Source organism: Dama dama, chromosome 27 (assembly GCF_033118175.1).
Source record: "Dama dama isolate Ldn47 chromosome 27, ASM3311817v1, whole genome shotgun sequence".
In the NCBI taxonomy this organism is placed as follows: domain Eukaryota; kingdom Metazoa; phylum Chordata; class Mammalia; order Artiodactyla; family Cervidae; genus Dama; species Dama dama.
Genome location: NC_083707.1, coordinates 46,980,079 through 47,001,548, shown reverse-complemented (window position 1 = coordinate 47,001,548; position 21,470 = coordinate 46,980,079). Strand labels below are relative to the sequence as shown.

The 21,470-nt window shown below is 40.8% G+C and overlaps 2 protein-coding genes across 2 annotated transcripts in view; one reads left to right on the top strand and one right to left on the bottom strand.

Annotated features, from left to right (window-relative positions):
* Positions 1 to 17,027, bottom strand: part of KATNAL2 (katanin catalytic subunit A1 like 2) — a 99,691-nt gene extending 82,664 nt beyond the window's left edge. Inside the window, exon 1 of the mRNA XM_061130665.1 lies at positions 16,906 to 17,027. Coding sequence (XP_060986648.1) covers positions 16,906 to 16,956 — 51 coding nt within the window. The 5' untranslated portion in view covers positions 16,957 to 17,027. The remainder of the gene's footprint in view (positions 1 to 16,905) is intronic.
* On the top strand, positions 746 to 2,686 carry LOC133047433 (elongin-A-like). The gene has a single exon (XM_061130636.1). It carries the CDS (start codon positions 746 to 748, stop codon positions 2,684 to 2,686), a length of 1,941 nt encoding a protein of 646 aa, XP_060986619.1.
* Positions 17,028 to 21,470: the final 4,443 nt, after the last annotated feature.

The window sequence follows — 21,470 nt, the reverse complement described above, 5'->3', positions numbered from 1 at the left end:
CAAATCCCTTTCTCTCGGTAGGCCTCAGGTCCTCGACGTGTTCAGAGCTGTGACTCTGGACCTCAGCTACTTCCCGTCAAAGTGCGGCTGCACCTCTTTCTGTTTCGTCATCACAGGCAAGTTACTTTGTTCTCTCTAAGCCTCACCCATAAAACGGGGATAATAGAACTCTTCTTTGGTTCTTACAGGCTGGAATTAGTCAATGGCAAGCGTCCAGCGCTAGGGTGGTCGTCGCTGTTGCTGCTCTGGGGACGGGAGCGGGGCGAGGTGGCCCAGGGGTTCCTGGCCGGTGGTGATGTAATGTGGGCACCGCCCGCAGCCCCCGCAGGAAGGGGGCGCTGGGGTTTCCTCGCGTCCCGGATGCAGCGCAGGTAGTGGTTCCCCCGGGCGCGCTGCGCTCTGAGCGCCGGAGGCGGGGTCGCGCGCCGCGTGCACCAGCGGGAGCTCGAGGCAGAGCCGGGCGCGGCGGCGTCCGGGCAGCAGGTTGCTGAGGAGCCGCGGGCCCTGGCCACCCCCATCCCCACACCAAGGAGGCCGTGGAGAGACGAGAAGTACCCTCGGTCTCGCCCGGCCCCGTGGCGGTTCTCGTGGAGAGCCGGGTCTGCCCGACGGCAGTGGCGGGCGCAAACGCCATCGCGTCGGAAGCTTGGCCGGGACCTAGAGGCGCAGTGGAGGAGGCTGGCTCTGGGGGACTGAAACCCTGAGAGGAACCTCCCCCAGAGACGCTTCTCGGGAGGAGGAGGCGATGGAGGGAGACGGCCGCGCACACCTCGCAGACCGCAGCGGTCGCTCGCATGGCCGCGAGGACAGACGGCAGCGACACAGACTCCCCTCAGAGCACGCGAGGCCCCACCGTGGGTCCCGCGATCGGGAGAGGGACGAAGACAGAAGGCAGTGCCGCAGGGGTTCCCCAGCTTATTCCTCAGAGCGGGGATACTGTGGTTACAGCCGGTCCCCCCCACCGGCTACACGTCCTCTTCTGATGTCCGGGGACCGTCACAGACGCCCCTCGGAGGCCTACATTGTACAGTGGGGGCCTGGAGAAGGCCCCTATGATGCTCCTCGGGCTATACTGGGGTTCAGTCAAGAGCACCGCCTGAGTGCCCCCCACGGGAGGGAGGCTGGGAGTCTAAGCTGGGGACACCAGCCTCCCCACAAGGATAAACGCCCTTTGGGTGCCAAAGAATACGAGAAGTCTTCTACTTTGACCAGCCAAAAAGCAGTCCTGGCCTCCTCCACAGAGAAAAGCCCGAGGTCTGTCCCCAGGGACAAAGCAAAGGAGAATCCGCCTTCTACTGGCATCAAAGAGAAGGAAAGAAGACGCTGTGGGATCCAGTTTTCGCCTTCCGTGGGGCACCCTTCAGTCTTGAATTTTAAAAAGCAAAAGCAGGAAGACTCGGAGAAAACCAAAGCGGACAAAAACAAGCAAATTCTCAACCACTTGGACATAGCAGAGGGGACAAGAGGCCTGTTACCCAAGGTGAAAGAGAAGGCAACCAATAACCAAAAGATTCAGGAAGGGAAAGTAAGACCTCCCCATTTGGATGGAAAGCCAGATGGCTCCCTCCCTGAAGTTGAGGAGACAGATATGGATAATGAATTCAAGCCGCCTACCATGTCTTTTCATTCATTCCTCAACCAGGACCAGCCTAAGGAGAAAAAGAAAATGATTATGAAAACTTCAGCCACTGCTCTTGAAGAGAAAGAACCTAAAAAAAATGACTCAAGTCAAAACTTGGACTTGGTTCAGGAACTGCCTGAGGTGAATGAAAATAGATCAGAGAAGCTGCAACCATCTGGAAATGTCTGGGCCAAGCTGGAAAAGGTCCCCACTGATGCACCAGTGTGGCCAGATCTTCCATTACCAAGGATCTCGGCCAAGTACCATCCACTTCCTGCCTCTAGATTGATCCGACCAAAGCAAAAAGCACTGTCTTCACCCCAGGAAGAGGAAAAAGTTGGATTTACTGGATGCAGAATGAATTCTAAGATGCAAGTGTTTTCTGGCTCTAAGTGTGCCTACCTCGCCAAAATGATGACCCTGCGCCAACAGTGCATCTGGGTACTTAAAAACAACATCAATTCCATCTTTAAAGTGGGAGGAGTCCCATATTCAGTTCTTGAACCCATCTTGAAGAGCTGTGCACCTGATCAGCTGTATCGCATAGAGAAATACAATCATGCACTAGTTCAAGAAACAGATCAACTATGGAAAATTCACTGTCACCAAAACTTTAGGAAAGAAAGGCCACAAGAGCATGAGTCATGGCGAGAGATGTACATGCGGCTTCAGGATGCCCAAGAGCAGCGGCTTCGAGCACTGACAGTGAACATCCAGTCTGCACATGCCAATAAACCCAAAGGCCGACAAGCAAAAATGATCCTACTCAACTCTCTGGCCCGGCCACCTTCTGACGTCCAAAGGAGGCAGCAGTTTGAAACAGGAGAAGCAGCTGTCCCTGAAAAAGTCAAGATCAAGCCAGCCCCGTCCCCCACAGAAACCAGCCATACTCCCTCCAGCATCAACAGCCTTAACCTTATCCATGAGAAGCCGGCCCACACATGCTCAAGCGCTACCAGTACCCACTTGCCACAGGTGGGCAGTGGCAGGAAACGTGTGAAGAAGATCGCCCCCATGATGGCCAAGACAATTAAAGATTTCAAGAACAGATTCTCCCGACGATAAATTGAGGCCCTGCCTTGGAGGTGGAATTCAGGGGGAGAAATACAAGGGCAGTGGGGGTTATGGAATGGGACTTTCAAAGGAGACCAGAAACTTTTGCTTTGTAGAAACTTTTGGGCTCTAACGCCTTTTTTTTCTTTTTTCTTTTTTTGGACTCTGACTCCTATAGTTTTCAAGTGTTGTACCTGTAAGCCTGCACACCAAGCCCCTGCCTCCCTGCCTGGAGAACACTTCAGAATTCTGAAGATGAGAAGCCTCGTTCTCACTGACAATTTTAAGATCCATTATACCTTTGTTCTTAACTAACCTCTTTGTAAACAGTAAGACATAGTCTTAATTAACATATATTATCTTCAGGTTGTATTTATATAAATAAATAAAAATACGTAAACATGGGATTTTTTTTTTAATCTCAGAGTAGATGAGGCCTTTTTGAACACAAACCCAGAAGCCATTAATGTAAAAGGCTGATATATTTGACCACATAAAAAATTTTAAATATATAAAAAAGGTCAAGAGACAATAACTGGGAAAGATATTTACAACTCAGTTAACATTCAAAAGGCCAGTTTCCTTTATATATAAGTGCCCACAAAGCAAAGAAACAAGATCAATAATTTACTATAAAAATGGGCAAGCATAGGAAAAGATGGTTCACACAAAAAGAAACACAAATGACTCTTAAATATATGACGAGATGCTCAATCCTGAAACATAATACAAATTTCCATGTATCAGTTGAGTAAAATTCAAAAAATTAATAGCCTGCTATGTTGGAGCAGATGATCATACATTACTAGTAAGATGATAAGTTGATACAACTTCTACTGAAGTTAAAAGGCAAATTTATATACATTCTTTGGTACTACAGTATCACTTAAGATGAGAAATTGAATATATAAATGGATAATGGCCAGACCCGCATAAGCTCAGGAAGCCAAACCACAACCTCTGTAAGCAGCCATCTCAGAAAACCAAATCACAGACCCTATAGCAATCTGTCCAAGAAACTAAATCACAACCTCCGTAGCAACTGGCCCACAATGGTCGAGATTCGCTCAACAACTGCCAGCCTCCCTATTTTGCTCTTAGCCCCCAAGTCAGGACCAACCAAGAAAGCCAAATATGATCTCCAAATCAATCACGTAAGATGCCCTACTTCTAGGTAGTCCAACTCCAGATTTCCCAAGTCAACAGCCTCCAATCATAAAATATTAAAATCTTCCCAATTTTTTTCCACTATAAAGCTTTCCCACTCCCCTGCCTGCCAAATGCAAGTGATGATAGTTGACTTTCTTACTATAGCAAGCTCTCAGTAAATAGCCTGTTTCCTCAATATGGTTGATTTTTATTTATTTCCACAGAATTGCATTCTTCAGATGCACACATGTCAAATATACACATATACAAACTGATATAGCAATTTCACCAATAGGGTTTTATTCTACAGACACAGCTATATGTGTATGTGTGTGTATTTAGTTAATACAAAGGCATGACCCTGGTATGTGAATCCACTTTTCTCTAGAACATCTGCCTGCCTCTAAAAGGCTAAGATGCTGAGTAGTATATTTGACAACCTCAAAGTACTAAGGTGCAAAGGTTCTAAACCAAGACCCATGAAGATAAGGGACCCTGGCAAAACCAATGAATATTCAGTCCTTATTCCGTTCTAGGAATGAGACAAAAGATAAGGTAAGCTGCCCATGTTCTGTATGGCCCAAAAAAATCTCAGTCCCTAAATTTGGATTGAATCCCTAACTTTCAATCCCTAAAATTCCCCAGGCCAGAATACTGGAGTGGGTAGCTGTTCCCTTCTCCAGGGAATCTTCCCAACCCAGGGATTGAACCCAGGTCTCCCACGTGGTAGGAAGATTCTTTACCAGCTGAGCCACTGGGGAAGCCCAAGAACACTGGAGTGGGTAGCCTATCCTTTCTCCAGCAGATCTTCCTGACCCAGGAATCGAATGGGAGTCTCCTACATTGCAGATGGATTCTTTAGCAGCTGAGCTACTAGGGAAACCCCAGAAAAGTCTCAGTCCCTAAATTTGGATTGAGACGTTCCTGGATTGCTAGTTCCTCCCACCAGGCACAAGACAGAAACAAGCCTAAATTACCTTTACAGGAAGATATCATCATCCTTCATCACAAATTATTTCTAAAAACAAATCAACTACACTGCCATGCACAGTCTAAGAGAAAAGCAACATAAATGAAAAACATTAGGAATAACAGAAAATTGAAACAGATCCACATGGACCTCAAGATATTAGAAGTATCAGACACAGGCTTGAGGAAAACTATTTCAATCAATATAATTTACAATAGTCTATAAAAATCAAGTGGGAACAAATTTAAAAAAAGATGTTGCAGATTTCTTTTGTGGGCTGAATGGTATCCCCTTCTCCCCAAATTCATACACTGAAGCCCTAACCCTGAATAACTCAGAATATGACTGTATTTAAAGACAGAGCCTTTAGAAGGTTAATAAATTAAAATGAGACCATTAGGGTGGGCCCTAATCCAATCTGATTGGTGTCCTTGGAAGAAGAGGAAATTTGGACATGTGAAGTGATGCCAGAGATGATTCTCTAATATAGGAAATACCATGTTGAAGACACAGCAAAAAGTTGGCCACTTGCAAGCCAAGGAGAAAGGCCTCAGGATAAATCAAACCTGCCAACACCTTTTTCTTGGACTTCTAGCCTCCAGAACTTCGAGAAAATGAACTTTTGCTGTTTAAGACACCCAATCTGTGATATTTTGTTATGGCCGTCCTAGCAAAATAATGCAACCTCTATGCTGAAAATGACAAAATAGGGCTAAGAGATACTTAAAAAGTTATAATGTTTAAGAATTGAGAAAATAAATTTTTTAAGATGTTCTCCTGAAAACTGATGTATAAACTGAATGCAATCTCATCAAAAGCTCAGTGAACTTTTTTGTATAAATTGAAAATCTGATTCTGACATTTATGTGGAAATTTAGAACCAAAATGGCATTGAAAAATAGCTAGGTCAGAGAATTTATACTACCAGTTTTTAAGGCTTAGTATTCAGTTCAATTCAGTCCAGTTCAGTCACTCAGTCGTGTCTGACTCTTTGCGACCCCATGAATCGCAGCACGCCAGGACTCCCTGTCCATCACCAACTCCCAGAGTTCACCCAAACTCATGTCCATCGAGTCGGTGATGCCATCCAGCCATCTCATCCTCTGTCACCACAGTAATTAAGACAGTTTGATACTGGCATGGAGACAGATAAATCTATCAATCAAAAAGAACAGAGAGTTCAAAAATAAACCCACAAATATATGGTAATGTGATTTTTCACAAAGTTGTCACAGTAATTCAAAAAATTTTTTAAAGGTGCTTGAGCAACTGAATAACCAAATAGGAAAAAAAAAAGAAACTTTACCCCTATCTCACATCAAACACACAAATTAATTGAAGATAACAATTCTATATGTTTAGGTACCTAATAACATAACATCAGATAAAGCAAAAATTGACAAAATCAAAAGGAGAAATAGGCAAAAAATTCAATTACAGTGAGAGATACTTCTATGCCTTCGAACAGAAAGAAAAAAATCTGTAAGACAGAAAAGATTTGAACAACACAGTTAAGAAACTTAACCATACATTGAGCCATAAAACAATTCTCAACAAATGTCAGAGGACTGAAATCCTGTAGAATGTTGCTAGTAAATACAACACAACTAAACTAGAAAACAATGTCCAAAAGGTATCAACAGACTTCCCATATGTAAATAATACACTTCTAAATACTTATGAGTTAGGGAAAAATCATAATACATATAAGAAAACATTTGGAACTGAATGAAAAAAGCAAAAGTTGCTCAGTTGTGTCCGACTCTTTGCGCCCCCATGGACTATACAGTCCATGGAATTCTCCAGGCCAGAATACTGGAATGGGTAGCCTTTCCCTTCTCCAGGGGATCTTCCCAACCCAGGGATCAAACCCAGGTCTCCTGCATTGCAGGTGGATTCTTTACCAGCTGAGCCACAAGGGAATGAAAAGGAAAAATTAAAATGCTACATATTAAAACATATGAAATAAATAAATAAAATATATGGAAGCAGGCAAAGCAGTGATTGAAGGAAAATTTAAATCTTTAAATGCATCTGTTAAAAGAGAGAAAAGGTAAATATTAATAAATTAAGCTAATATATTAAGAAATTATAAAAATAATAAACCCAAGGAAAGTATAAGAAAGAAAATAACCATTTTTACACTTTTTTTTATTCTTTTGAATTTTTTATTTTGTATTAGGGTATAACTGATTAACAATGTTATGACAGTTTCAGGTAAATAGTGAAGGGACTCAGTCATACATATACATGTATCCATTTCCCCCCAACCCCCCTCCCATCCAGGTTGCCACATAACATTGACCGGACTTCCATGTGCTATACAGTAGGTCTTTGTTGGTTATCCGTTTTAAATATAGCAGTATGTACATGTCCATCCCAAAACTCCCTAACTATCCCTCCCATCCCCAGCAACCTAAGTTTTTTTTCTAAATCTGCAAATGTCTTACTGTTTTATAAGTTCATTTGTATCATTTCTTTTTAGATTTCACATATAAGGGATGTCATATGATATTTCTCCTCTTGTCTGACTTACTTCATTCAGTATGACACTCTTTAGGTCCATCCATGTTACTGCAAATGGCATTATTTCTTCCTTTTTAATGACTGAGTAATAGTCCATTGTATATATGTAACACATCTTCTTTATCCATTCCTCTATGGACATTTAGACTACTTCCATACCTTGGTTATTATAAACAGTGCTGCAACGAACACTGGAGTGTATGTATCCTTTCAGATTATGTTTTTCTCTGGATATATGCCCAGGAGTGGGATTGTAGGGTCATATGGTAGCTCTGTTTTTAGTTTTTTTAAGAACCTCCATACTGTTCTTCACAGTGACTGTACCAATTTATATTCCCACCAACAGAGTAGGAGGGTTCCCTTCTCTCCACATCTTTTCCAGCGTTTATTGTTTGTAGATTTTTTTGATGCTAGCCATTCTGGCTGGTATGAGGTGATAGCTCATTGTTGTTTTGATTTGCAAAGAAATAATAATTTTAAGACTGCAAAAGTAAAGAAATAGAAATCAAACAGACCACAGACAGGATCAACAAAACTTGGTTCTTTGAAAAAACTAACAAAATTGATAAAACTTTGGTAAAACTAATGAAGAAAAATAAGAGAAGGCACGAAAAAAAAATGTAAGAATAAAAAAAGAAGATGGTTACAGATTCCATATATATTTAATTTTTTAAGAAAGGATATTATGAATGATTATGCCAATAAACTTGAAAATTTAGATGAGATAAATAAATTCTAAGAAAACATAACGTACCAAAACGACAGCAAAAAGAAATTTTAAAGTACCAACAGTTTTGATGAAAATAATCTGAATTTGTTAAACACCAACCAATAAACAAACAAAAAACAAAGCAAAACACTTTCTATGGGAAATCCATTCTCAGATTTCTTTCAAGGCAAATTCTACCAAACATTCAATGAAAACACAATGGCAATCTTCATAATTTCTTCTACTGAATGAAGAAGATGGAATATTTCTCAATTTTTATGAGGACAACATATTTTTCATACTAAAACCTGACACAAACACTCAAAAGAGGAAAACAATAGACCAGTATCACTCATTAATATAGATGGAAAAAGTCTAAGCAAACTATTAGCAAATTGAATCAGCATTACACCAAACTTCAGCGTATCCCAGGAATGAGGTAAGACTGTTTAATATTAGAGAATCAAACAACATAGCTAAAGCACCACATTACAAAATAAAGAGAAATATTATAATCACTTCAACCAATGTATAAAAGTATTTGGTAAAAATCAACATACTTCTCTGATTAAAAGAACTCTGAGCACACTATTTTATATTGCTAAAATAAGATCAACATACAAAATCAATTGCATTTCTACATGTCAGTAATAAATATAAAATTAAAATTTAAAAACCAAGAAACCATTTACAATGATATGAAAATCATTTAGAATAGTATCAAGAACTAAAAATATTTCTAACAAAAATGGGCAAGTTTTCTGTGCAGAAAACTCTAAACTGCTACTGAAAAAAATTAAGGAAGCCAGAATAAAAAGAGAAATGATACTCTTCGATTGGAGAATTCTTCGTAATTCTCATTATTTTTAAGTCATCAGTTCTACTCAAATTTATTCTTCCAACTCAATGCCATCTCAATAAAAATTCAGCAACCTTTGTGGAATTTGACAAGTTGATTCTAAAATATGTATACACATGTCAATAACAGTGTGACCATTTGACAAAAAAGAACAAGTAGAAGTCTTTGCTCTAGAGGATATCAAGAATGGATTGTTGTTTAGTCACTAAACAAGTGTCTGACTCTTTTGCAGCCCCATAGACTGTAGCTGCCAGACTCCTCTGGCGATTTCCTAGGCAAGAATATTGGAGTGGGTTGCCATTTCCTTCTCCAAGGGATCTTTCCGACCCAGGGATCAATCCTGTGTTTCCCACATTGGCAGGCAGATTCTTTACCACTGAGCCACCTGGGAAGCCCAGGAAGAATGGATATAACTAAAAAAATGAAAAAAAAAAAAAAAAGAAGAATGGATACAACTATATTACTAAGACAGCATTGCATTGGCACAGGAAATAAACAAAAAGACCAATGGAACAGACTTGAGGACCCAAAAACAATTTTGCCTATTTTTCAAGTATGTAAGTTTTATTTTCTTGTATCTTCTGTTTTTCTCCTTTTTATAATCATGTTTTTCTTAAATGTTTAAACATATTTATAACAACTGTTTTTAAAGACCCCCCATCTGCTAATTCTGTCTTTTGTTGTATTCCTGAGTCTTCTGTTGACAGATTTTTGTCCTCGTTTTGGCACATTTTCCTGTATTTTATGACTGCTAGTCGTTTTTTCCTTGGATGCCAGTCCTGCAAATCTCCAGATTATATTACCTTCTTTTAAGTATGTTGAAGGTTTGGGGGAAGCAGATCGTTCAGTTATTTGCAGGTAATTCTGATCCTATCAAGCTTTGTTAGGAAAGAGGTTATGTAAAGTCATGTTTATTCTAAGACTAGTTTTGTGCCAAGTCTCTTCAGTCATGTCTGACTCTGCGACCCCATGGACTGTAGCCTGCCAGGCTCCTCTGTCCATGGGATTCTCCAGGCAAGAATACTGGAGTGGGTTGCCATGCCCTCCTCCAGGGGATCTTCCCTCATGCACTGCCTTCCTAGAATCTCTAGTAAATGCTCCACTGTTCCACAAGAGGTCTCCACTCAGGTTGTTTGGACTTCAAACATAGTGTTACATGAGCACTGGTAGCTGTTCCTCTTACAGTTCCCTGATAATTGGCTTTTCCCCAGCTTCAAACATTTCCACTCTGTGTATGCAAGCTTAGTATTCAGCCCAAAACTCAGAAGCATGGAGCAGTTTCTTTGCCAAGCAGCCTCCTCTCTGGTCCTCTTCCCTCCCAGTTCTAACCCCTGAGGTCTTCCCAAACTCAGCTCCCTGTCTCATCTCTGCAAAACTGCTGGTGCTATTTGCTCTATCACATTTGAAAGTAGGAAGCTGTATCAATTTTTAAAAATGTACACAAGACTGATCTGAATGGAGAGATATATATACTTTTTGTACTTAAAAATAAAATATATTAAAGTTAACGTGGTTTTTTTTTTACAGAAGAAAGAAAGGATGATAACACAAAACACCAAACATACAAATTCACATCTGTATATTCTCAGTTATGTGGTTAAAAGTGGGGGAATAAAGAAAAAAAAAAAAAAAGTGGGGGAATAAAGAAAAACAAAAACACATCTCCAAGAGTATCAGTGTGACATTAGCAAAATGTTCCAGGTTATCTGATCAGTCTCCCTTTCTTGGTCCAGGTACAGAAAAAATGTGGTTCAACATCAGCCACAGCATTTTAAAAGATCCCCATAAAGGCTACACCGGTGGTCAGCAGTGAAGTAGTTAATCTTCCTTAAGTAAGAGCAGAGCTGAGCACTTAAAACATAAGAGTTACTTAAAATTCAGCTTAGCTTATGGTGATTTAGAGCTCATTTAATTAGTATTTAGAACTGCACATTGTTTATAGCTATTGGTATTTCAATAGATGCTTAAATGTTTGAACATTTAAAGTTTAATAAGCCTTAGTTCTCTGAAGAAAAACATTGATGTAATTAAATTTTCAATTACCCTAGTTTGTTTTTTTTTAGGGGACCATGCAATTAATAAAAGCCAAGGCATTTAACAACACTAATTTAAAAACTAATCTGCCACCTCATTAATTAGTTAACACTTATAGTAGGTATTTTTTTTAATTTATTTTTTTAGGTTTTTTTTTTTTAATATAAAAGTTTCACACAAGCAAAGTCACAACTTTCGAAAAGTACATGTAATGACACGTGAGAATAAATAAAAGTAACTTTGCATCAGATTATTTTGCACATGAATGTGTGGCTCAATTATGGCTTTCTAAAAACCATTCTTCTGCATTGATACCAATTACTGTTTGTTTGGTTTAAATTCTGTGGTCAAATTAAAAACACTGAAGCAATTGCTCCTCAGAGTCCCTTTCCCCCAGGATCTTACCTTCAAGTAGGAAAAAAAAAAAAAAAAAACAGTGGCAGAGGTTTACAAATTGGACATAGCCTTATTTTAATTAAACACTAAATTTAAAATGGAATAGGAGAAAATTCTCCACTCACACATCTTTGCTACCCACAGATCATTACCGTGCCACAGGAGGTCATGAAGCACACCCAGAACTACTGGATCACAACTTGAATGTTCAAAACATCCCAGGTGTTTAGTATGCATGCTAAAGACTCAGAAGCCCTTCCGAAGCATGATCAGTTTACCAGTCAGGAAAGAAACTTACCAGAGTTCTTGCCCTCAAGGAGCTTATAGTCTACTGGGGTCAGGGGAAGGAATCGACAAGGAAAAATCCAGTTATAATTTACTGGGCTAAAGGTGGCATGGTGACGTCTACTCTTTGCATCAAGGAGGGGCACTTTGTCAAGTTTGGAAAGCAGGCTGACCAAGAGATCCTAAAGAACAAAAATGTAAGGAGCAGAGAAAGATAAGGGCATTTAAGAGGCCAAGAAGGAAAACAGAACTCTAGGAGACTGTAGTATCATGAAAACCAAGAGGCGTTTCCTAAGGCTAATGAGCAGTGTCAATGCCCAAAACATCATGGGTATCTCAAAACACCATGTTTTTATACATAGTAGTCACTAACTAAGTGTTCACTGTAGGAGCTAATGAATAAATGTATATTTACACCTCAGTGTTAAGTAAAAACCAGTATATGAATTCAAAAGTATCTAACTCCCATTCTAAGCTCAGCCACCAACCCCTATCATATGCAAATAACCATATTGAAAAGTAAATTTTAACATACAAACATGTATGACAAATGCCTGACTTGAAACCCACAATAAGAAAATAAAGCTATCCTTTAGATACGAATCATATATTAGTTGATTTTTTAAAAATTCACCTCCTGCAAAAGCAACTAGTGCGAGTCTCTGTGCCCAGTAGACAATACATATCTGTAAAACAAAATCTGTTCTAGAGATTGTTTCTCTCTGTCTCCTCAAATCACATTAAAATGATAGTAAAGGAATTTTTTTAAAAAAGGAAAGAGTAATTAAGTATAAATTTTGCACTGAACAATGAAGAGAAACCACCCACCCCCCAAACAACTGCCTTTCCCTGTTTAATTCCAACAGTGGTGGGAAGCATGCTTGTTTTGCCCTCATTCCCTGTAGGAAAGTGAAGAGGATTTCTTGGAGAAACTGAAAACCTCAGAGCAAATATCTACAGAAACTGGCTTCTGCGGATGCCCCAGTAAAAAGGCTCTGCCTACCTGGATCATCCAACAGAAAAACCCATCCTTATTTGAGGAGCCTCTTCTAAAGCTCACAGATTCTAATTAGCTTTTAGGTGTCTTACCTCAGGCAAGGTTCACTAGACTTCTGAGCAAAACCTACATGAAAGACAGGGCACCAGGGGTAAAAAGCAAAGAAAAACTTGAGGGGAAACAGACATAATACTAGGAGCAAAAGACAAAGAGGGAAGGGGCTGGGGCAGGGAGAGAGAGGGAGAGAAAACCTTCAGAGTTAAAAGGAGCCATGAAAAGGAACATTGAGACAATAAGAAAGTATCTGGAAATAAAAATATGAAAGCAGAAATTTAAAACTCAACAAAATGGGATAAAAAGTTGAGGAGGTTTCTTAATAAGAAAAAACAAGAGTAAGCAGCGTAAAATAACAGAAAACAGCATGTTACAGCTTCCATTTGGAAGTCAAACACTCAATGAATAGTACTTCCAGGAAAGGAAAACAGGAAAAAGGAATGAAGGGAGGGAGGGAAGAAGGACAAGAGAGAAAGAAAGGAAGAGCAAGAGATGGGGGGAAAAAAAAGAGACAGAGAGAAATTATCTAAAGAAATAACACAAGAATATTTTCCAGAATTGAGGGCATGAATTCCCTGATCTAAATGGCCCATAACTTCATACCAACACTGGGAATGAAAAATGATTCTCAACAAATGATATCTTCATAAAAATTCAAAAACTAGAGATGGGAAGGAGAAGATTCTAAAAGGATTCAGAGAATGAATAACATCAGACTTGTCGCTACTCCATTGGAAGCTAAAAAATAATGGAGAAATGCCTCCTCAAATGACACAAAATCAATTCCAACCTAGAGTATCAATCTCAGCCAAACCATCAACAAGGTGAGAGAAGAACAAAGTTGCACACATAGAGTGCATGCATGCTAAGTCGCTTCAGTCATCTCCTGCATTTGGCAGGCAGGTTCTTTACTAGCACCACCTGGAAAGCCACTTCGTACATTGCTGCTTTGTATGGACGTATGTAGATACATACTTCCAAAACTTTGCCTCCCATGTGCCCTTTCTCTGGCAGCCATAGGTTGATGTGTTTTGCTAAACAGGGATATAAGGCAAGAAGGAGGAAAAAGAAGAACTTCCCTGGTGGTCCAGAGGTTGAGAATCTGCCTGCCAATGCAGAGGACATGGGTTCCATCTCTGGTCTGAGACGATCCCACGTGCCTCAGGGCAACAAAGCCATTGGGCCACAACTACTGAGCTGGGAGCAGTAACTATTGAAGCCCTACGTGCCCTGAGCCTGCGCTCTGCATCAAGAGGAGCCACCACAATGAGAAGACTGCACATTGCGGCTAGAGAGGAGCCCCCGATCTCTGCAACTTAGAGAAAGCCCGCACAGCAACCAAGATCCAGCACAACCAAAAATGAATAAATTGTTTAAGTCACTCTTCTAAACCAAAGGGAAGATGGAAAAGAAAAAAACCTGAACATTTTCTTGGTGAGCTTCACCACATGGAGAGGAGGTTTACAATTTCTTTGGAATATTTAGGAAGAAAGTAGTATCAAATATACAGAAAAGTAAGCCTAAGAATAAGGCAGAGTTAAGCTATGATTGAATCCTATCCCACAGTTAAATAAAAAATAAAATACAACCACAGTTTACCATATGGCTCAGCTGTGAATAATGGTTTCATGGTCGGATTAATATACACAATTATACTGAATATGTATTTAACCAAAAATTGTGATAAAACGATCTTGGGAGAATGGAGAAAGGGAAGTATGGACTAGAGAGAGAGGATGGGGAAGGAACGAGGTAGGATAGAAAAAAAGCCAAATGCTCATTTTCCATCAAAGTAAGTAGAATTTACATCTGAGAATGGAAAACCAAAATTCAGAAGTTTTAACTTGTTATTTTGAAGAAGCTGCTAAGAAGGGCAAAAGCAGTTGCTTCTGGGGAGCAATACTTGAGGGTGTGAAAGGAAACAGGAAACTTTCTTCTTAAGTTCTGTAGGACTATTAAATTTTTTAAAACTGAGTGCTGACATTACATGATTTAAAACAAAAAATCCAATTGAAATATATATATATATATGAGAACATATATATTTAAAATTTGAAACAACAATAAAAATTAACCAAATAAAGAGGAAGCATTCTTGAAATCCAATACAGTAGACAACATAGATGATCAAAGTTCCTGTGGACATACATCAAACTCACTGATTATCTTCCCCACCTCAATCTATCCCCTCCACAGACCCCTAATCAGTACAATTCCTTGCATTTAGACCCCAGGAGTTTAAGACATCAATGAGCATACCTAAATATGGCTCTCCCTAGTGCCATCTTGGGAATAGAACAAAAAAACAAGATTGGGCCTCTGTCTTCAAGTCACATGAATTCTGTCTGAGAGGCAATATCACATACAGGAAATAGGTAATAACATAAATTAATCACAATTAAATAATAACCTACATGGTACAAACTATATGGAGTTCAGAAACATGTCAGATTTGAGAGAATGTGCCTGGAGCAGTGGGAGGCAAAGGGGAAGTTGGGCCACAACATTACCAGGCTCTATAGATCACGTCAAGGTGGTACTTTTATCCTGAGTATAATGGAAAGCCATTAAAAGGATCCTAGCCAGGGGGTGACACAATTTTAGGATCACTCTGATCGTTGGAGGAAGAACTGACTGAAAGGAGGTAAAACCAAAAGGGGGAATAGTTAAGAGGCTATTGAAATGGTTCAAGTGGTAGATTATGGTGGCTTGTACCCAGATAAAGGCTGTAGAAATATTTATTATTAAAGACCCACTATATAAAGAGAACCTGTAAGATTTGCTGATGCCTTCCTTAAGCAGGAGTTAGCAGGAAGAAGGAGCTAAGGATGACTCTCAGAATTCTGATTTGAGCCACTGGGTGGATGGTGGTTTCACATTCCCAGATGTAGAAAGACTGGGAAAGCTACAAGTTTTAGAGAGGAAGGTTAAGAGTTAGGGGTTGAACAAGTTAACATGCAGATACTTGATTCTCCACTGGATTTGTCAAGTAGTCAATTGATTTATCATCCTCTCTGTGTTCCATATTCTAGGATATCACATGGGTTTGGGGCTCAGCAAAGAAGTCCAGTCTATAGTCAGTTTAGGGGAGCTGCTGGCATTGGAAGTCATGAAAATGTATGAGACTATCTAGGGCAGTGGTTTTCAAACCTGGAGTCTGAATTTAAGATGCACGTTTCAAGATCCTCATCCCAGAGAGCTTCTGATTCTGTAATTCTCAGTGAGGTCCAGAAATCTGCTTTATTAAAAGCCATCCCCAAATGTTTTGATGCAGGGGTTCAGGCTCAGGTTGGAAGGGCTTAAGCACAATCCAGAGGTGACCAAGTGGAAACAGCTAGTGTAGCCAATCCTTTCCAGAAGCTGGAAAGAAACTGGAGAAGTTGGAGAGACACTGCTAGGTAGAGGGAGTGTAAGGCCAAAGGGTTACCTTTCATTGTGTATTATTAGCTTCTTTTTAAAGGTGGGAAACAGTAGATTGGTGGTTCATAATCTTGGCTACACACTGCAATCTAGATTGAGATCACAATTGAGGTTTTTAAAACTATCAGTGCACAGGATACACCAAAACCAGTAAATCAGAATCTCTGCTGGTGGAGCTTAAATATCAGTATTTTCAACTAAAAAAAAAAAAAAAAAAATGTTTGTAATCATTTTCCCCTTGAAGTACTGTTATATCCTCGGTGCCTGGCATATAATACAGCTTCAATTCACGTTTTTTTTGTTGTGGAAAACAGTGTTGAGCCAGTTAGCCAAAGACACAGACGATAGGAAACACTATGTATTGTAAAATTTATGTAATCTTTGTGTGAAAGGATTATAGTCCAATTACCTTACTTTCTACTGCAGGAACGTAAGCCTGAGAGGGGAATTAAATTCCTAAGGTCTCTCAGCCTTGGTAGTAGTGAATCAGGACCAGAACCCCGTATTCCAGCTCCCAGGCCAGTGTTATCCTGCGTTTCAACACTTTCATTTTGACCATACCCTAAATCCGCTCACTCATCAAGACTCAGCCTGCCTGATAATAACACCTGCCCCTCAACACCTCATCTCCTCAGTCACAGACTCTGCCGTCTCTTTCATCACAGTAGTCGAGCCCAAACCCGACTCTTTCCCGCAACCCCGCTTCAACCCTAGTCCCCAGACTTTGCGCTTGCGCCACAAGAGCAGTGGCCTCTGTCGCCATAGCAACTGGACACAGGAATCGGCCCGCAGCAAGAGGAAAGGAGTTCCTGACAGTATATGCTTTCCTTACCGCTTCCCGAGCCTGATGGGTGAATCTGAGGGTCTGGTAAGATAGCTCCATCAGGACGCTGCGTTAGGAACCGAGAGAAGGAAGAAAAGGAGCCAGTTACTAGGCTGACCAGTACAGCCACCGAGGCCGTTCAGGGAAACCTGACACTTAACCAGCCCGCCCCCTTCAGGATTGGCCAGAGCCTAGACATGCTGGCCAATCACTGAACAAAGATGGATTCTTTCCTCATGCCAATCAACGTTAAAATAATCCGGAGTTTTTGCACCGCACTGGCCAATCGAGAGACACAAAGGGGATGATTGGCAGTTCAGTTCAGTTCAGTCGCTCAGTCGTGTTCAACTCTTTCCGACCCCGTGGATTGAAGTACGCCAGGCCTCCCTGTCTTCACCAACTCCCGGAGATTACTCAAACTCATATCCGTTGAGTCGGTGATGCCATCCAACCATCTCATCCTCTGTCGTCCCCTTCTCCTCCTGCCTTCAATCTTTCCCAGCATCAGGGTTTTTTCCAATGAGTCGGTTCTTCGCATCTGGTGGCCAAAGTATTGGAGCTTCAGCTTCAGCATTCAGTCCTTCCAATGAATATTCAAGACTGATTGCCTTTAAGATTGACTGGTTGGATCTCCTTGCAGTCCAAGGGACTCTCAAGAGTCTTCAACACCACAGTTCAAAAGCATCACTATTTCGGCCCTCAGCTTTCTTTATAGTCCAACTGTCACATCCATACGTGACTACTGGAAAAACCATAGCTTTGACCAGACGGAATTTTGTTGGTAAAGTAATGTCTCTGTTTTTTAATATGCTGTCTAGGTTGGTCATAGATTTTCTTCCAAGGAGCAAACGTCTTTTAATTTCATGGCTGCAGTCACCATCTGCAGTGATTTTGGAGCCCAAGAAAATAAAGTCTGCCACTGTTTCCACTGTTTCTCCATATATTTGCCATGAATTGATGGGACCAGATGCCATGATCTTAGTTTTCGGAATGTTGAGTTTTAAGCCAACTTAAAGTTTGTGTTTCATCCAGCCCGGCATTTCACATGACGTACGCTGCATATAAGTTAAATAAGCATGGTAACAATATACAGCCTTAACGTACTCCTTTCCCGACTTGGAACCAGTCTGTTGTTCCATGTCCAGTTCTAACTGTTGCTTCTTGACCTGCACACAGATTTCTCAGGAGGCAGGTCAGGTGGTCTGGCATTCACATCTCTTTCAAAATTTTCCACAGTTTGTTATGCTCCACACAGACAAAAGCTTTGGCGTGGTCAATAAAGCAGAGGTAGATGTTTTTCTGGAACTCTCTTGCTTTTTTGATGATCCAACAGATGTTGGCAATTTGATCTCTGGTGTCTCTGCCTTTTCTAAATCTAGCTTGAACATCTGGAAGTTCACGGTTCACATACTGTTGAAGCCTGGCTTGGAGAATTTTGAGCATTACTTTGCTAGCATGTGAGATGAGTGCAATTGTGGTAGTCTGAGCATTCTTTGGCATTGCCTTTCTTTGGGATTGGAATGAAAACTGACCTTTTCCAGTCCTGTGGCCACTGCTGAGTTTTCCAAATTTGCTGATGTATTGAGTGCAGCACTTTCACAGCATCATCTTTTAGGATTTGAAATAGCTCAACTGGAAATCCATCACCTCCACTAGCTTTGTTCATAGTGATGCTTCCTAAGGCCCACTTTGACTTCGCATTCCAGGATGTCTGGCTCTAGGTGAGTGATCACACCATTGAGAGAGTTAATTCCTAGGCAGGTTGAAAAGAAGTCAGGGGCGAGGGGCGGGGGGAGTCTCTGAGGAGACAGGAGTTTAGGGTTCTCACGGAGGAGATAGGGGTCTGGAATTCTCAAGGAGGAGGAAAGGACAAACTTTTTTTTTTTTTCTACATTCCTTAGTTTTAGTCACACAAAACGTTTTTTTAAGCCCTGATGATTACAGGAACTGATGCTTACACAACAAACAACTCTAATTTAAACTCTGTACTAGGGATTACACAACAACATATCCTGCTTGAGGACAGTTTCTCCTACCTGAAAACCTTCTGACTAATTCTGATATCTTAGAATGTAAATTATGGGAGTTGGTCTAGTAGGATCTTTCTATTCTTAAGTTCTAATTCTGTTATCCTAAAATGTAAACTGTGGGAGTGGATCTGGTAAAATTTTCACAAACTTGAGACATTCTTTTGATTTATTGTAATAACTAATTAAAAAGTATATAATTCCCTTGCTGAAGACTAGCGAGTAGGGCACTCTCCACCCCCTTCTGAAGTCTATATCAGAAGTTTTCTCTGTCCCTTTTCCCTGTAATAAAAATTCTGCCACACAAGAGCCCTGAGCAGTCAAGCTGGTCTCTGGTCCCGAAACTGAATCTTCAGAGATCACGAACCTGACACATTTCACCGTAAACTATCACCATCGTACTTATCTGGGTCTTGAAGATCTTTTTTTGTATAGTTCTTCTGTGTATTCTTGCCACTGCTTCTGAATATCTTCTGCTTCTGTTAGGTCCATACCATTTCTGTCCTTTATTGTGCTCACCTTTCAGTGAAATGTTCCCTTCATATCTCTAATTTTCTTGACCAGATCTCTAGTCTTTCCCATTCTATTGTTTTCTTCTGTTTCTTTGCACTGATCGCTGAGGATCAGCTTTCTTATCTCTCCTTGCTATTCCTTGGAACTCTGCATTCAAATGGGTATATCTTTCTTTTTCTCCTTTGCTTTTTGCTTCTCTTCACAGCTATTTGTAAGGCCTCCTCATACAATCATTTTGCTTTTTTGCATTTCTTTTTCTTGGGGATTATCTTGATCCCTGTCTCCTGTACAATGTCACGAACCTCCATCCATAGTTCATCAGACACTCTGTCTATAAGATCTAGTCCCTTAAATCTATTTGTCACTTCCACTGTATAATTGTTAGGGATTTGATTTAGGTCCTATCTAAATGGTCTAGTGGTTTTCCCTACTTTCTTCAATTTAAATCTGAACTTAGCAGTAAGAAGTTCATGATTGGAGTCACAGTCAGCTCCTGGTCTTGCTTTTGCTGACTGTATAGAGCTTCTCCATCTTTGACTGCAAAAAGTATAATCAGTCTGATTTTGGTGTTGACCATCTGGTGATGTCCATGTGTAGAGTCTTCTCTTGTGTTGTTGGAAGACAGTGTTTGCTATGACCAGTGCGTTCCCTTGGCAAAACTCTATTAGCCTTTGACTTGCTTCATTCTGTACTCCAAGGTCAAATTTGCCTGTTACTCCAAGTGTTTCTTGACTTCCCACTTTTGCATTCCAGTCCCCTATAATGAAGACAACATTTTTTTGGGTGTTAGTTCTAGAATCTCTTGTAGGCCTTCATAGAACCGTTCAACTTCAGCTTCTTCAGCATTACTGGTTGGGGCTTAGACTTGGAGTACTCTGATATTGAATGGTTTTCCTTGAAAACGAACAGACATCATTCTGTCGTTTTTGAGACTGCATCCAAGTACTGCATTTCGGACTCTTTTGTTGACTATGAGGGCCACTCCATTTCTCCTCAGGGATTCTTGTCCACAGTGTTATAATGGTCATCTGAGTTAAATGCACCCATTCCAGTCCATTTTAGTTTGCTGATTCCTGAAATGTCTACGTTCACTCTTGCCATCTCCTGTTTGACCGTTTCCAATGTGCCTTGATTCATGGACCTAACATTCCAGATTCCTATGCAATATTGCACTTTACAGCATCAGACCTTCCTTCCATCACCAGTCACATCCACAACTGGGTGTTGTTTTTGTTTTGGCTCTGTCTGTTCATTCTTTCTGGAGTTATTTCCCCACTCTTTACCAGTAGCATATTGGGCACCTACCGATCTGGGGGAGTTCATCTTTCAGTGTCATACCTTTTTCCCTTTTCATACTGTTCATGGGGTTCTCAAGGCAAGAATACTGAAGTGGTTTGCCATTCCCTTCTCCAGTGGACCACGTTTTGTCAGAACTGTCTGCCATGACCCATCCGTCTTGGGTGGCCCTACACAGCTTGGCTCATAGTTTCATTGAGCTAGACAAGACTGTGGTCCATGTGATCAGTTTGATTAGTTTTCTGTGATTATGGTTTTCATTCTGTCTGCCCTCTGATGGAGAAGGATGAGAGGCTTATGGAAGCTTCCTGTTGGAAGAGACTGACTGAGGGGGAAACTGGGTCTTGTTCTGATCAGTTCAGTTCAGTTCAGTTCAGTCACTCAGTCGTGTCCAGCTCTTTGTGACCCCATGGACTGCAGCACACCAGGCCTCCCTGTCCATCACCAAGTCCGGGAGTTTACTCAAACTTGTATCCATTGAGTCGGTGATGTCATCCAACCATCTCATCCTCTGTTGTCCCCTTCTGCTCCTGCCTTCAATCTTTCCCAACATCAGGGTCTTTTCAAATGAGTCACTTCTTCATCAGGTGGCCAAAGTTCTGATGGGCAGGGCCATGTTCAGTAAATCTTTAATCCAATTTTCTGTTGATGGGTGGGGCTGTGTTCCCTCATTTTGCTTGACCTGAGGCCAAACTATGGTGGAGGTGATGAAGATAAGGGTCCTTCAAAGGTCCCATG

What these genes read in the sequence shown, in the direction of transcription:
- LOC133047433 (XM_061130636.1), top strand. Translation starts at nt 746, where the DNA reads ATGGAGGGAGACGGCCGCGCACACCTCGCAGACCGCAGCGGTCGCTCG.